This window comes from Meleagris gallopavo, chromosome 3, assembly GCF_905368555.1.
Source record: "Meleagris gallopavo chromosome 3, MGAL_WU_HG_1.1, whole genome shotgun sequence".
In the NCBI taxonomy this organism is placed as follows: Eukaryota; Metazoa; Chordata; class Aves; order Galliformes; family Phasianidae; genus Meleagris; species Meleagris gallopavo.
The window spans coordinates 38,413,431-38,429,885 of NC_139406.1; the positions used below are offsets into that span (position 1 = coordinate 38,413,431).

At 34.8% G+C, this 16,455-nt stretch overlaps 1 protein-coding gene across 1 annotated transcript in view; it reads left to right on the forward strand.

Annotated features, from left to right (window-relative positions):
• The window catches only part of NETO1 (neuropilin and tolloid like 1), a 66,253-nt gene extending 51,310 nt beyond the window's left edge, over positions 1 to 14,943 (forward strand). The window contains exons 8-11 of the mRNA XM_085220695.1: positions 8,791 to 8,904; positions 11,111 to 11,669; positions 12,763 to 12,837; positions 14,038 to 14,943. Coding sequence (XP_085076821.1) covers positions 8,791 to 8,904; positions 11,111 to 11,669; positions 12,763 to 12,823 — 734 coding nt within the window. The 3' untranslated portion in view covers positions 12,824 to 12,837; positions 14,038 to 14,943. The remainder of the gene's footprint in view (positions 1 to 8,790; positions 8,905 to 11,110; positions 11,670 to 12,762; positions 12,838 to 14,037) is intronic.
• The last annotated feature ends 1,512 nt before the right edge of the window (positions 14,944 to 16,455 follow it).

Consider the following 16,455-nt stretch of genomic DNA (forward strand, 5'->3'; position numbering starts at 1 on the left):
TCTTATTTTCTTGCTGCTTAGAGCTTTAAGACAGTTTTAAAGGCTCTGTCACATGTAACTTTCTTAAAGGAGCACAAACTATCATTAAAACTTTATTAACAAAATCCGTATTTATGTAGAAATCTAGAGCCATCTTTAGAAGAGTACTGCACAGATTTATAGAGTAAGAGCGGTCAAGTCCTTATTTGCAGACAGAATCCTTGAGTACGATCATCCCAGCATGAACAATTCTCTAATGGGGAGAGGGCACTGCAGGTAGTTGGTATTAATGGCTGTGTTTATTGTGATAATGCAAAAGGAACACTGAGAAAGGGAACAGAAATACAATAAGTGCAATGCATGCAAAGAAATAGTTTCCACTTGGGAGGACTTAGAGGTGTAAATAGATTACAGCCTTGCTGGTTTTCTCCCTGCTTCCACACTGATATATAGAAAAAAGAAATCACTGGGATTGCCTCCTTAACAATGAGCACTCATCTGTGATTTTCAGCCCCTCTATGCTATCTTAAACTGTCTGTAGTCACTAGCCCCTGCCGGTTAAGCTTCCCAATGGTTTTCTGCCTCTGAACAAAACAGGTGTTTGTGGTGCCTACAGTGTGTAACTGTGCTGAATGGAGCTCTGAGCACATGCTTCTGAGCTGCCAGTCTCTAATGGACTCATATTGACATGTATCTGATATTAATTCTCAGAAAAGGTTATATTTATTTAGAGCAGAGCTGCCTGAAGCTGGCTGAGAAAGGAAATTCAGAATTAAAGGCATTTCATTCATATTCAAGCCCCTAATAGATGCATTTTAATAAATTGTCTTTTTTTTTTTCATTTGTGGGAAATGAAAAAAGTAATTTTTAAACACTTCAATGTACACTTCTAAAGTCATCTGAATTTTATAATTATAATAAAATAAGTGAACCCATCTATCAATATGGTTGATGGACTTTTCCCTGGGGTTGCTGGGAGACAAGTTCCTCTGTTTCCAGGATGATTTGAGGAACATCTGAAGAATTTCTTTTTTCTTTCTCTTGTGAGGAAAAGAAAGCTCTGTTTTTCAGTAAGGAGCAATAGGAAATTCTAAATGATCTATGCCTAAAGAATTGATGTGCAGAGCATGATGCAATGAGCTATCTTGAGAACATTAAGAGTAGGTGTGAAATGTGTAATGAGTTCAGCGGAAAATATTTTTCACATCTAACCATTATTCAGATTTCAGAATTTTGTCATTTGCCCTCAGGAGATGGCAAGACCTCTAACAAATGTTATGACAGAAATGGAAGAGGGGAAGCCTGTAAATAGTAAGTAGGATAAGGCATTCATCTAAGATTACAGAGTCCTGGATTGAAAACCCTATCCTGAAGCAGACTCAAAGGATAAATTCTTAAGTTTCAATTAAATAAGATGTAGACACCCAAGATAGCTTGCTCAGAGCTACTGCAGAACGTAGAAATAATGGAGTTAAAACTAGCTCCATACGGTGCTGAGAAATAGTGTAAATACACTGGGGAAAGTGCTGCACTGGACCAGGCAGGCATTACACCAGATATGTAAGAAGTCAGCTTTTGATTTCATCATGTAAAAGTACTTTGACCCCACTATGTCTGCATTTTATACCCAAAGTATCCTGTAACCCCTATAAAAATCATGCTCAACACACAGATAACGTATTTTGTTACTTTTACTATTATATCTCCATAGTGTACTATTATATATAGTACTTTTACTACTATTACTCTATACTATCATAGTTATTAATAGCACAAAGAATATGTTATAGTCCTATATATATATATTTTTTTTTATATAGAATAAATGGATGAATATTATTCGTGATTATTTATTTTGCTACCCAAATGAAAGCAATATTTTTTGGAAAAAAATATGAAATATGACTACTTTTATTTCATTTACTTTGTAAACATGGCGTATGGAAGAACTGCTAATGCTCTTTATATTTCTCTGCCTTAGGGCTATTCAGGATTAAAAGAATTTGTGATCGGTTTGCATTAGTAAATGAAAATGTATGAATTATTGGCTCCATGTGCATTCCAAGAACCTTTTAACAGTAAAAAGATGTAGACAATTCCATTGGCTCAATTGTCATAACTTTTGAAATTATGCTTCAAATTCTAAACTTGGCTTTCCTAAGTACCGGGATGGTAACCTTCTGGAAATATGATGGTTGTAACAAACTTCTAATCTTCTAACTTGTCTCTACTAGGAATAAATTATATTTATTAGTCGGTTAACAGTAATAGGTTTATTATTTTACAGTTTTTTAAAGTTTATGTTTCATAAACCAAAAAAAGTCTCTCATATACCATCTCTCTAGCTTTTTAAAACACTTGCTTATGTATCTTCTAGGGTAAGTGCTCCATCTTGTGTTCAGAGTAAATACTTGTTGAAAAGAGAAGACACTACATTAAGCTTTGTTCCATGACTACAAAATTTGTTTCTGTATTGAAATGCAAGGCACACCTACACATAACGTAGAACATTTTTTAAGAACGTTTTACATCTTAAAAGGAAATTGTTTGAAGGTTTATATATACACACATATATATGTATATATATATAATTTCCCATAAAAATAATGCATGGTTCAACTCTAAAACAGAAAAAGACCTTTAAGTAATTTTTTTTTTCATTGAATTCTTAAATTACAGTATTTTTGTACTTTACAAATTCAGTGTTTTAGGAAAGACTTTCAGTTATTAAAATAGATCAAGTTGAATTATATGAATAATTACAATTTGTTTACTTGTACTGTCAACATTATGAATTGGTCATTGTGCTGAATATGTTACTCATTTCTAGGCCAGTACCTTGGCTGATTTTGATTCAAGGTTGCATTGGGATACAGTAAAAATAAATGCAACTTTGTGATCTAAGCTGTAATTTTTAATCTTATTATCAAGCCATGTCTTTTCAGCCTCATTGAGGCTGGAAGAGACTTTGGAGTTTGAATTCTGCCTGAGAGCTGCTCAAAACAGGGTCAACAGCTGATTACAGGGGGTGGTGGGGCAGTGTCCAGTTGGGTTTTTGATATCCTCTATGAAGGAAACTGCAGAAACTTGTGGAAAAATAAATCTTGCCCAGTGTATGACAAGTCACAAAGTAAAAACGTTGTTCTTGTGTTTAGGAGGGATGTGTTGTGTTTCATTTAGTGCTCATTGTGTCTACTAGGCACTACTGAGAAGGTCCTAGATCTGTCTTCTTTACTCTGCCCCATTAATTATTTGTACATACTGACAGTATTTCCTCTGAGCCTTCCTTTTTCCAGACTGATTCAGTTCCAGCTCTCCCAGACTTCCCTCATACGTCAGATTACACAAGCCTTTAATCATCTTTGTGGCCTTCTGTTGGACTCAGTCCAGAATGTTCATGTCTTTCTTAAGCGAGAGAGCCCAGAACTGGACACAGTACAGTAGATGTGAATCATAGCTGCTGGGCAGAGGGTCACTTCTCTTCAGCTGCTAGCAGTGTTCTTTCTAATGCAACCTAGGACATGATTGACTTTCCTTGACACAAGGGCAAAGTGTTGGTTCGTTATCATCCTGCAGCAGCACCTTTTCTGCAAACTTGCTTTCCAGTCTGCTGTCCATTCCCCAGAACATGGGATTATTCCTGTTGTGCCCTACAGTGCAGCCCTCCACAGGCGGTTAAAATCCTGCTAAGCCTGTGAATATGTGGCTACTTCTAGTTGTCTAAAGATGTCATCCACTTCTTTCTGTTCAGGTGGACTGTAGCAGGCAGACGCTTAATGCAGTATTGCTCTGTAGTTCACATTTGTCTGCTCACTAATCCTGGGCCTAAAACCAGGAGTTAACACAATCCAAGGAAGAGCTCTGCTCAGTCCTGCTGCTCACTCATGTAAGGACATTTAAGTAGCCGTGGAGAAGACTGTAGACTGATGGGACTCCTGTTGACTGCAGAGGCTTTCTATTTGAAGCTAGTGATAGTGGCTACTTCCTTTTGTAAAAACATACATTCACAGTTTTTCCTAATTGTTAAACTTTTACATGTTGTGGCATTGTCGTAGAAGATAGCAAAGGTTGAGCTATCCAGTGGTGCAGCCACAAACCATGTCTGCTTGATTCCCCTCCCATCCAGAGTTCTGTAGCAGCCTCAGGTAAGTGTTGGACCAGCTTCATCTTGCTGTAAAAACATCTTGTTCAGTTCCAAATAGTTTTTTTTTTGTTGTTGTTGTTACTGGAATGTCCTTGATACTGCATCCCAAGAACCTTTTGCTATACTTCTTCAAAGACAAAAGAGCTAATTCTTTCAATGTACGTTCAGACTGGCAAGTTTTCAGTTTCCCTTGATGATTTCATTCACTCCACAAAAAAAAAAAAAAAAAGGGGGGGGGGGCGGGGGGGTGGACAACTCAGAGTGGGGAACAATATTGATTTCTTGTCCAAAATAATCACTCTAATCACTCTGAGTTTAAGCAGCCAGAGAATATTTGACATATTAATATTTGAAATATTAATTTTACAAACATAAACAGAGAAGTACTCTTCATTGTTATGTCTAGAAATATATTGTGCTTGGGTATCTCTCATGCTAAGTTTGCTGTAGTTATTCTGAGATTTCCTTCCTCTCTGTCCATCTAGTCTTGAAGTTTATTCATATAGCCTTTCTTTCTTCCATAGTTCAAGGTGCTGTTGACTTAGAGAGGCAGAAACTCTTCCTTTTTCCTTCATTTCTCCTGACTTTTGTTTCCAGTTCTTCTTGCCATCATTTTGCATAAATATTGTGTCTTCTAAAATCTAAAAAAAAAAAAAAAAAAAGATCGAAAGAATTGTTCTTCCTTTTTTCTCTCTTATTACTGGAACATTTCCTGATATTTTTAATTTGATATTTTCTAATTACTTTCAGCATAGAATGTCTTATATTTCCTCTATTTCCATGTCTTTCATTCTTTACTGTTCATTTCCTTTACTACTTTCCTCCAGCTATTCTCTTTTCTATTTACCATACTTACACTTCTAAATTCCCGTATTTCCTTGTTTTGTTTAAATTGTTCTCTAATGTTTTGGGGAGCTGTTTTCCCGCTATGAATCCTTTCTTTGCTGTCACATTCAGAGTTAGATCAGACTGAATTTAAAGTGGCAAGGGCAAGTCATAGACATTTTAAGTTCTGCCTGCTGAAACAGCACTTCATCCTCACCACTTCTAATTACTTTCACACCAGTTTGTGTATTGTGTTTGTTTGTTCTCTTTATGTCTTTATTAGCATTTCAGTATTCTTTTCTTGTGCACTTCTTATGCCTTACCATTTATTTTGATTGGTAGCTAGTTAGGTATTCTTAGATTTCCCTTTTGTATGTTCTTTCTCTTTCTATTTAATTTTTTGCTTAGAGCAGGCAGTTAGAGTGCCAAATTATCTCCACACTGACCAGAAAAAAAGGATTGCAGCTAGGTTGTGAAAGAGTGATGGTACCTCTGGCAGGTTCTCTACTACATCATGATGTGACACTGTCTCCAAATAAGGACTGTTCCAAAGTACTCTCATTTTCAAATATGTATGTGTGTTGTTCTGCTTTTCTACCCGCTTTAAAGTAAAAGCCTTCCTTTAACAAACTTAATACTGATTAGGCTCTCTGCAGGCTGGAGAGATGGTATATGGGTGTTTCCAAAACTGAACACTGCTAATTGGCAGAATCAGTTTGGCCAATGTGCCTTCTGTAAATGCACTCAACTCTTCCCCTACTTTTTCTGCAGTGTAGCTTCCCCAAGTCTTGTTTCCAGGTACTGTGCAGCCATGAAACTCGAGCTGTCATTTGGGCAGAAGGAAAATATAAAGCTGTAAGCATTAAAATAGATCTTATGCTATGGAACTGTAACTATTGCTACTAAGGGATATTATGATGTATTATATATATTTTAGTACTATTTTCTACTTTTTAAAAGCAATGTAAATGATGGAAACAAAAGAGCTGTTATGCTTCATATTTCAAAAACACATAAAGCCAACTTATAAAGCCTCCCAAACTAAAATTTTTATGTACATTATTTTACGTAAATATCTGTTTTAAAAAATGTGTTATTTATGTAATAGATCAATAACTCTCTAAGCCTCTGACAGTACTGGACTTCTGTGAAGTCAACAGAAGTGTAGATCAGAAAATATATGCTATTTGAAGATGCAAACCTTTATATATACCATAGATAAATGTACTTATACTATAGTATGTGATTGGATAGATCTGTACAAGGGCTGCTCTGAAAACAATGCCTGTTGTACTATAGTGGCCCATGATATTAGAGGTAGATGATGGTAGTATGGTAGTAGGGGTTGAATCTTCCCACTGATATTCCATTACATGTTGTTGCTGTGTGACAGATTGCAGCAGAGGGGCAGTCAGACAAAATGGTGTCTGACATGGATGTGTGTATAAAGTAAAGATATGCTGCTGAATTCTTCCACATGGAAAAAAAAAAAAAAAAAAAAAAAAAAAAAAAAAAAGCACCCACTGATATTCATTGACACTTTCTGAGTGTTTATGGAGACTAAACAGTGGATATGACCACAGTATGGCAGTGGAGACAGCGACATGATAGACAAGGCTAGATGGTCATGCACAGCTGTTACTCCATCAGAAGACGGGCATCTCAATCAGCTAATTTGTGTGAATTGGTGGATTTCATCCAGGGAACTGTGTATAGAGCTGAATATCAACTTCATTGTATTGGAAATGATGGTTGCAACATTGGAATATTGCAAAGTTTGCAACAGATCAGTCCCGTGAATTCTCATGCAGGAACCGAAAGAACACTGTGCAAGTTTATCAGGACCTATTGAACAAACACAAGGCTGAAGTTGACAGTTTCATGGATCACATCATTACCGTTGATGAGACATGGTGTTACCACTATGAGCCAGAGTCAAAACAGCAGTCCGTGGGGTGGTGACATGTGAATTCCTCATACTGTAAAAAATACCAGATGAAGCCCTCAGAGGTTAAAGTGATGTACACTGGCTTTTGGGATAGGAAAGGAGCGATTCTTCTGGATTTCTTGAAACCTGGACAAGCCATCAACTCTGCTGCACTGTGACGCTGACTGAGCTGATGGCTCGAATTTCCAGAATCAGTCCAGAGAAGAAGACAGCCTTTCTCTTGCAACGCGATAGCACCATGCTCCCTACCAGTTTGAAAACTGTGCAGCACACTGCCAATCTGAGCTGGACTGTCCTGCCACACCCACTGTATATCTGGATTTCACACGTTCTGACTTCCATCTGTTTGGGCTTATGAAAGATGAACTGTGTGGGCAACATTTTCCCACTAGTGGTGCCATCACAGCAACTGTGAAACAGTGGATCACCTCTGCTGGTACAGATATTTACAAGCTCAGCATTCAGACTCTTGTTCCTCGGTGGTGAAATTGCATAGCTAGTGGTGGTGACTGTGTCAAAAAACAGTATTGTGTATCTGAGAATTACTTTCAGAGCAGCCTCATATCTAGGGACATATACAAGTTTTGATGGCTTTTATTATTTGTTCAAAAGAATGTAACTGATCTGGAGAAGCTATTATAGTCAGTTATGCATATCTGAACTTACACAGTTACTGAAAAGGGAATTTCTTGATATAATATATGAAGTCATTAAGTTCTAAAACACAAAGCCTTTGCATTGTCCTTAGCAAACCACTGAAGCAGTCTTCTGCTTTCAACCAGTCTCCACGGTGTGAATATATCTTACTATAGGAAGTGCTTTTAAAAGTGCAGCAGAGGAAAAATTGCCATGAGGCATCAAATTTTAAGTACGAAAATTGAATTAATGTCAACATCGTAACTGCTTTTTGATTAGTCGGTTCTTAGTTTTTTTTTTTTTTTAAACTTTTCTTTAGGAAATATAATAATGGTTTGGGGTTGAGCTAAAATACAATTGCATAAAGAGTTCATTTTTGTTGATTTCACACTGATAAATTGTGTAGCTTTTTTCCATAATGAGGAAGATCTTTGACTTTTTTTTTTTTTTTAATTAAAAGAAATATGAGAAGTGAGTTATCTTTACTATATTAAATGATTTTGGAATACTATCTTTATAACCCTAATACCTGGGAAGCAGGTCCAATTCCTATTTATGACCTCGAAGCTGCCAACATTGTAAAAGTTTATTCTTCAGTAAAGCTTTAATCCTGCATGATTCTCTTAAATTATGAGCTCTAGGGACACTGATGACTGTTGCTGTTTTTAATCTTCACGTGTTTAATAGGATACTTTTTTTTTACTGCAATCTTTCTTTTTAGCTTCTTTTTTAATAATTTTATTTTGTCTGGATATAAGTGTTCAGATATCATTCATACAAGCACTAAAGTATGTATCTTCATTCAGTCATGCAAGGTTTCTTCTGAATTTGGAGTTTCAGCAACAAACTTTGAAATGAATTCTTTGATGTGTACTTTATCTAGCTATGATACAGTCAACATTCTCCTTATCAGGTCATAAAGCGCTGTGTTTTGGATCTATCTGGCTAAAACTAGGTTGATTACACACCAATGACCCCCCACCAATATATGACGTGTCAACCCGCTGCAGCCATCAGAGTTAAACTGTGGTGAAGAAGTCCATCTGTCTTAGACAAAAGTGAAAATCTGTTGCTCCAGAGTAATAAATGGTGTGACTTGAGTGCTGCTCATAGTGTATGACAGTTATTAAATATGCTTAAAGAACCTGTGTTGCACAGCTTTCTCCTACTACAGGTGGTTACAATACCGCCTTGATGTATTTGTTGTAAAGAACTGAATGATTTACTATTTAATATCAGCTTTTATTTTTGTTTTTAGCCCCTTGTGAAGCCAACACTTTCTTTTGCCACAGTAATATGTGTATTAATAATACATTGGTCTGCAACGGACTTCAGAACTGTGTGTATCCTTGGGATGAAAACCACTGCAAAGGTAATGTGTAGGATTGAAACTGTCAGTTTATCAAACACATGGAATACAGCATATTATCCTTAGTTTCTTGTTAAGTATGTATCAGATTGATCAAGGCTCATGAAATGTAATTCAAGGGCAGTATGCATCAGACAACAGATTAAAATGCAGAGGTGAAAATCTTCATGGATTTTGCTTTCGGTGTTTGCATTTGTTTTGCTTGGTGCTTGTTTGTGTTCATTATATCCTCCTGGCTGGCTTTCTGACCATTTGGTTTCTGTACAATATAAAAGTTAATTAATAGTAATCTTTTGGTTCCTTTGGTATCGTTACCTATGCAGTGGAGTAGCACATGCATAGCAGGTGTCTGCTAGTTGCATGTCATGCCAACAATAGCCCAGGTGGGCGAAAAGCAAACAGCACAGCTGAACTAAAACTAGTACCATTAAAAAAGCATCCAGATCCATTTATCATCGCCTAGTGAAATTGAAGTGCAAGGATAAGCACAGACATCATGTCTGTTTCATAGGCAGGAACTGATATTCCCAATCAGGTGTTGACAAAGTTTCTAAATATTGCTCTATATTTCTATAGAAGCCAGCATCTGTGTTGTCTTCATAAGAAAGAGCTTAACTAACTTGCATTGTAGACCCAGGATATGGTCTGCTGGTTGTTTTTTTTCCCTCCTCTGCTACAGCAGATTTGTTCCTGAAAACATGGGTAATGCAAATTTAGGAACCAATCAAGAAAAAATTCAGAATGGTGGGGATTAGCCATCAGCTTGTGAGTCTGCTGAAGTCTCTAAAAGCCTGAACAAGCAGTGCAGCAGGGTAAAAAATAAATGAAATCATGTTTCAAAGGAACACAACAAAATTGTGACATGAAAAAATATTCTTCAAAGAAATAAACAACCAGGGAAAAACTCTGCTTCTTCAGCACAGATGAAAATAGAAAACCTTCCCCTCTCTAATTTCCGGAATGATTTTCATCTTTCACATGCCAAATACTTTTTTGTTGGGCCTTGTGCTTGTATCCCATCCTGTTCCTGAAAAAAACAACTGTTTGCTGCTCTGTTCCTTTTTCTAAATCTGTTCTTTCCCTATAGACTTTGTCAGTCAGTTAGAGAAATGCCAAATGGGTCTATAACATTAGGCAATGGAGAGTACTGAAAAGTTCATTTTGGGTATCAAGAAGATTATAAAGAGCTGGATTTTATCATTTTGGGGCCAGTGACTTTCATTTCAAAAGCTTTTTATTATGTTCTTTGGTATGTATTAAGTTGACAGAAAAATAACACCAGATTGGGTGTTGAAACTTAATCATAGTTGTCAATTTTGATGTGCCTGTGAGAAGCTGATGTGACTGCTTTCAGCTTGGCTCCATCACTGTCTTTGGTGTCGTCAGCCATTTGAAATTAAATCATGGAAGAACATACAGAACACTAGAGTGATTTTTTTTTCTCTGTATTATTTTATTGCATATTTTTCTTCATTCTCAGCACTGAATTTTCTGGCCAGCTTCTTGGCAGACCTTGAGTAAAGCATCGTAGCTCTGATCAGCTTTGAGTATTTATACATCTTTTGTAAAGTTCTGGAAATTAATAGGTCACAAACAAAATAAATACCCTGCACTTTTTTTTTTTTCTTTTCTTCTTCCCCCCCCCCTTTCTGGAAGCTCAGTTTGAATAGCTTTTCTATTTTCTCCTGACTTAGCTTTTCATTGAATATCAACAGTCCCAGTTAGCTCATAAGTAACAGTAGTTCAAAAAAGTTCCCAATGCAAAGAATTTATTTCTAGAACCTGTAAAGTCTTGCTGTTTCATTAATCTTAATGTTCCACCTGCATGTATTTACTGGAATAGACAGTAAATAACAGAGAAATTTTGCATCTGATGTGGGTTCAGAGGTGGCACTAAATCCATCTAATTCTTATTGTTTGCTTTTTTTATTAAACAAACATATAAATATTTCAGCTAATTAAGATTATAATATACCCCGAATAAAGCACTAACCAAGTGTGGAGCCAATTAGAGGACCTACATGTTATTTATTTGGTTTCCACGAGTACCTGATTTCTTCCTTTTCACTTTTCCCCAATAAGACCAATTATGTGAACTTAGACATAGACTAGACATGGCTTTGCAGTGATCTGTGAACGCATCATGGCTGTTTTTAATCTTGATGTGAAATTAATTCTGTGTTTTATTTCTTTTTTTCATTGCACACAGAAAAAAGAAAAGCTAACCTATTGGACCAACTCACCAACACCAGTGGGACTATAATTGGGGTGACCTCTTGCATTGTCATCATCCTCATTGTTATCTCTGTGATAGTACAGATCAAGCAGCCTCGTAAAAAATTTGTCCAAAGGAAAACAGACTTTGATCAAACAGTGTTCCAGGAGGTGTTTGAGCCTCCTCATTATGAGTTATGCACCCTCAGAGGGACAGGGACTACAGCTGACCTTGCTGATGTTGCAGATGACTTTGAAAATTATCATAAACTGCGGAGATCATCTTCAAAATGCATTCATGACCATCACTGTGGATCACAACTGTCTAGCACTAAGGGCAGCCGTAGTAACCTCAGCACAAGAGATGCTTCTGTCTTGACAGAAATACAACCCCAGCCTGTAAAACCCCTCATTCAACCCGTGAACAGGAGAAATATCCTTGTCATGAAGCATAGCTACTCACAAGATGCTGCAGATGCGTGTGAGATAGATGAAATTGAAGAGGTACCAACCACAAGCCACAGGCTGTCAAGACATGATAAAGCTGTTCAGCGGTCAGTATCAATAGATTTTTGATGAAGACTGTTGTGTAAGGACTTGATTTCCCAAACATATTCACTTTTTTTTTTTTTTTTTTTCCCAGTAAAGACATATTCTTTTCTTTCTCTGTTTATTGCTTAAATTTCTGTTTCTTGACGGCACATGCCATTTTATTATCACTCTCTGTCTCTCATCTCTGCTCCAGTTTCCTGGAGGCTTCTGCATCTCAGTTTCACCTTTCTATCCAATATCTCCCTTTCACTGATTTATTTACGTGCCCACACGCATGCACACACAAGCCAACAGAGAACAGGTACATTTAAAAAAAAAAACCAAAGATTTTGTCTAAATTTAGCTTTTGAAATAGCCACATGCATATGGTTTCCTTGAAACTGAGGTGGCCTTGAATTTTGTCCACTGTTGGTCTAATATTTCTATATCAGTGCATCAACAACAAAAATACATCTATTCATTGTGACACATGACAGAACAAGGGGACACGAAGTAAGGAAACCCATGAAATAGTATCTTTTATGAGTGAGTGACAATATTTGCATAACATTAATGTATGTGTTTCACTATCACTATGTGTTTTTTTATATAAACATATTAATTATGAGACAGTGCAGTGAATAGAGAATGCTCATATATTTACATATAAGAATGTAGTTTGAAAAAATCTTTTTAATCAGTGAAAATGTCGAGCATGATATTTTTAATAGAAAAGCTAGTTTATTGTATATTGCACTCTAAATGACTGTAAATATAAATGATTAAAAGTTTACAAGTAGAGAAAAAAGGAAAAAGAGATACGAACTTATTTGGAAAAGCAAGCAGAAACTTTTTATAAATATTTGTGTTTTCTCTTGCATGCATTGTTTATGCACTTGTGACTGTTTACATGCTCTCCATATTTTCTTTGCACATTAATGCATTTCTTTCTCTTAAAAAGAAGTTATTTATCTTAATCTAATTGCATGCCAATGTAAATTACTTCATGAATATTGAACAGCTAATCAATATGTACTCTCTATTATCTATATGCATATATTTCTTTTTTTCTATGCAAACATTATTATTTTGAATGAAATAGCCATAACATTCCAGGTTCTGCCTCATTGGGTCTCTAAGCAAACATGAGTCTGAGTACAACACAACTAGGGTCTAAGAGACAAACCTGAGGTAAGTAAACATACCTGTACAACAAATGAACCATCTGTTGCATTTCATTTTATTTGTTATATTGTTAAAATGTCTGTTAGTTCCCAGTTTATACACCACCTCATAGAAATCATAGAAAGACATGTCAGTTTAAATACAGAGAAAACTAAGCATCAGATAAATGATTAGTTTAGCACTGTGAACTAAAACAATATCTATTAAATTCTTATGCTGGATTGTAGAGTCGGCTAAGTATAACCTTTGATCTAAATATAACTTGCATTCTAAACACATCATAAAAAGAGATGCTTAGCATGGCTCCAGTGTTTGATTAATTTTTTGTTTATGAAAATAAAATTTAGAGTCTTGATACGTGAAACTGTGTGAAATTTATTAGTCTAACCCAAGCCATGAAGATAGGAAAGAACTTGTTTTCAGTGTATTTTACTCTTAAATTTTGTTAAGTGTCAGGGGAAAAAAATATGGGAGTGCAGATAAATTTAGAAATTCTGTAGAATTAATGTTAATGTTGGAAATTAAATTTTATTTCTGAGTCTTTTCCTAGGAATTTAATTTTATGTAATTTCTTATCAACACTTAAAAAACACCATCTCATTTTTGTATATTAAAGTTATCAATAGTTGTTAGTCTGCCAATTTAGGTATGTATATACGTATAGACAAATATATGTATATACATATTTCCATATATGTACATCTATGCAACAATTTCACTGAGAGATTCCTTTAATGCTTTTTTTTTTTTTTTTAATTCTAATAGTTTAAGTAAACCTAAAGAAAACATATTTTAACCTTTTTTTTTGCTTTCAGAGAAGGAATATTTATACAGTTGTGTGAACTGAATGGAAAAATCTATAGTGAATTACTTCAGCTGTCAGAAATTTCATTTCACTGCATTTATCCAAACCTAAGACATTTCTTACTTCTTTAGCAAAAGATTCCCATTCCACAATAATATGTTTCTTTTCTAGTTTGGTTGCTGGCCACCAAGTGCTCCTTAGTTTTTAATACATTTTAAGATTTGCTGCAAACTTGAAGAAGAAGTTAGCTCCTGGCGGAGATTGTTCCTACTTTATTTTTTTTTCTTAGATTTATTTTGTTTGATATATTTTTTGTCTGTTATCTACATGTATGTTGTGTGATATATGGAAGAAGAGTTACACTGAACTTTTGTTGTATGTACGTTGTTTTCATTATATAGAGTTCTTGAGAATAGTGCGCACCTGGATGATTTTGAACATGCTACAATGAAATGTGAAACTATGGACCTTGGAAACACCAGCTAGAGGTTTTATGGACTCTCTGACCAGCTATTCTCATATCATGACAAAATTCAGCAAACAGTGTTGAGTAAAATCACTAGATGGCAATAAGACTTTCATCATTATGCTTACCAGTCCTTTCTCTTTTTCTATTTCTCTCTTCTTTTCATTGCAAGTAAAATTCCCAATTTCAGGAACAATTTACTAAAATCAGGTATTTAGCAGCTCATAATCACTTCAATAGAAATGTTTGTTGGATAAGCATCTAGCAATATGGCTGAATTTGACATTGAGAAAATAATCTGCATGTATGTTACTGAATATTTGAGTTGGCAAAAATCTCTTTATTAGACACATTGTAAAAAGCATGCATTCACAACTGTTGCTGTTACTGTTCCATTTCTGTGTCATATGCTTGCTACTTGTAACTTTTTATATAAAGATACATAAAAAAATGTATAATAATTTCCTACCTTGAGTTTAATGGCTTTTTTTTTTTTTTTTTTTTTTTTTTTTTTTTACTAAATTTACAAATCTTTTAGCATTCACAAGTTTAAACTCAAAGCTTAGCTCTTAGGAACATGAAACCCCAATACATCAGAATCAGCTGCCTCTCATCCCTTATTTATTTTGCATCAACCTCTTCAGATTTGAGCATTCAGAATATATAAAAATGAAAAGGTTTGTGACAACATTTTGTTCAGTTCTGCACTTTTAACTAATTTATTTTTCTGGCTGTTAATGGGGAGTTTGCCTCAGTGCAGGATAGCAGGTGATTTTTACCAGTTATGCAAATATTATGGCTGCACTTCAATTTTAGAGATGCAGACATACGCTCCATTCTCATACAAAACAAAGTGCTGTCTTTAATTCAAGCCATAAACATTAATAAGCAACACTGGAATTGAACCTTTGAGGCTAATTGATTAAAGAAATGTTGTAGGCTGAAAATTCAAAATTAGGTACACTTGAAAAAAAATTCTCTGTTTAAGAACTCAATAACCATGCATAAAATCATAGTACAATTACCAATTTAAATAGTTGCCTTCTGAATTCTATCTAAAAGGAAATCTCATTTCCTTCTTAAACATTTTGTCATTCATAGTGGTTTGCTAGGTTTTATTACTGCTGTTATGTATTTCTGATAAATATTTCTGCTGGGTTTTATTTTATTTTATTTTTAACTGTGAAGAATTCCTTGGGTCTTCCTGACGTACAAAAGGATGGGAAAAAGAAAACCTGAGGCTGACAAAAAAAAAAAAAATTTTTTTTTTTGTGTCATCTATTTATATGTATGCTCCGTACTTTACATAACAGTCAACATAGAAAATTTGTTTTCTTCAAAACAGATTTTTTTCTACAGATATATTTTAGGAATTACATATGATGAAGAACATTGCCTATATTTTATGTATATTCAGCATGTTATACAGAATCTAATTTTAGCCTGATTTATTTGTTTGTTATCGTATATTAGCTGTGAAAAACACTCCCTCTCCACTCATTGAGAGTCACTGAGCCATTTGTAAATGGCATAGATCCTGAGCATGTGTTAATAGTACATTTTGAGTATCCATTTCCAAGTTCATACACTTTGGTTTTTTTAATTATTTTTTTCCTAATCTTCCAAACTCTATTTCATGATAATGCTTTTTTGTCAGTTTTGTGCTTAAAATGGATGCAACTATGCATCCATTGTAAAACCATGGAAATAGGGAAGACTTGCTGAAAAAATGTATATACATGCACACACATTTTTGTATATTTATAAATATTTGCTAATCTGACAATGTATAAATAAATACATAAGGAGAAATCTAAATATGTGAATTTAGCTTTGAATGAATTATGTCTGCCACCTAGAAAAATATTGAAGCCTTGGATTTCAAAGCTGCTATACAATTAAGTGTCTAACTCCCACTGAAACACAGAGCTGGTCTACTCTCCACTATGAACACAGGAAAATCCAATTTATGATTATTTAGTGAAGTGCTGACTGAGAGAACATAACTGGAGAAGACATGGGTATTAATGTTTATGTAGCAAGCACATCTCTACTTTCTTAAGGAAAAATTAGTTGCATCAAGGAATATGAATGCAAAATGTTAAAATCTGTGATAATGCAGCAGTTCAAGCAAACAGAATGGTAATGATAACTCCCTTACTTGATCTTAAAAACTCCATCACAAATTTGTTTTCTAAGAGCTAGGAATATATTTTAACAATAATACCTTTATAAATTACAGAATATGTCTATATAGAGGAAACAGTCAAATTATAAAATTATTTACTAAAGAAATAAACAATTCTGATTTCAAACCCAGTTTAAATATTTAAATAGAAAGACTTGTTTTTCA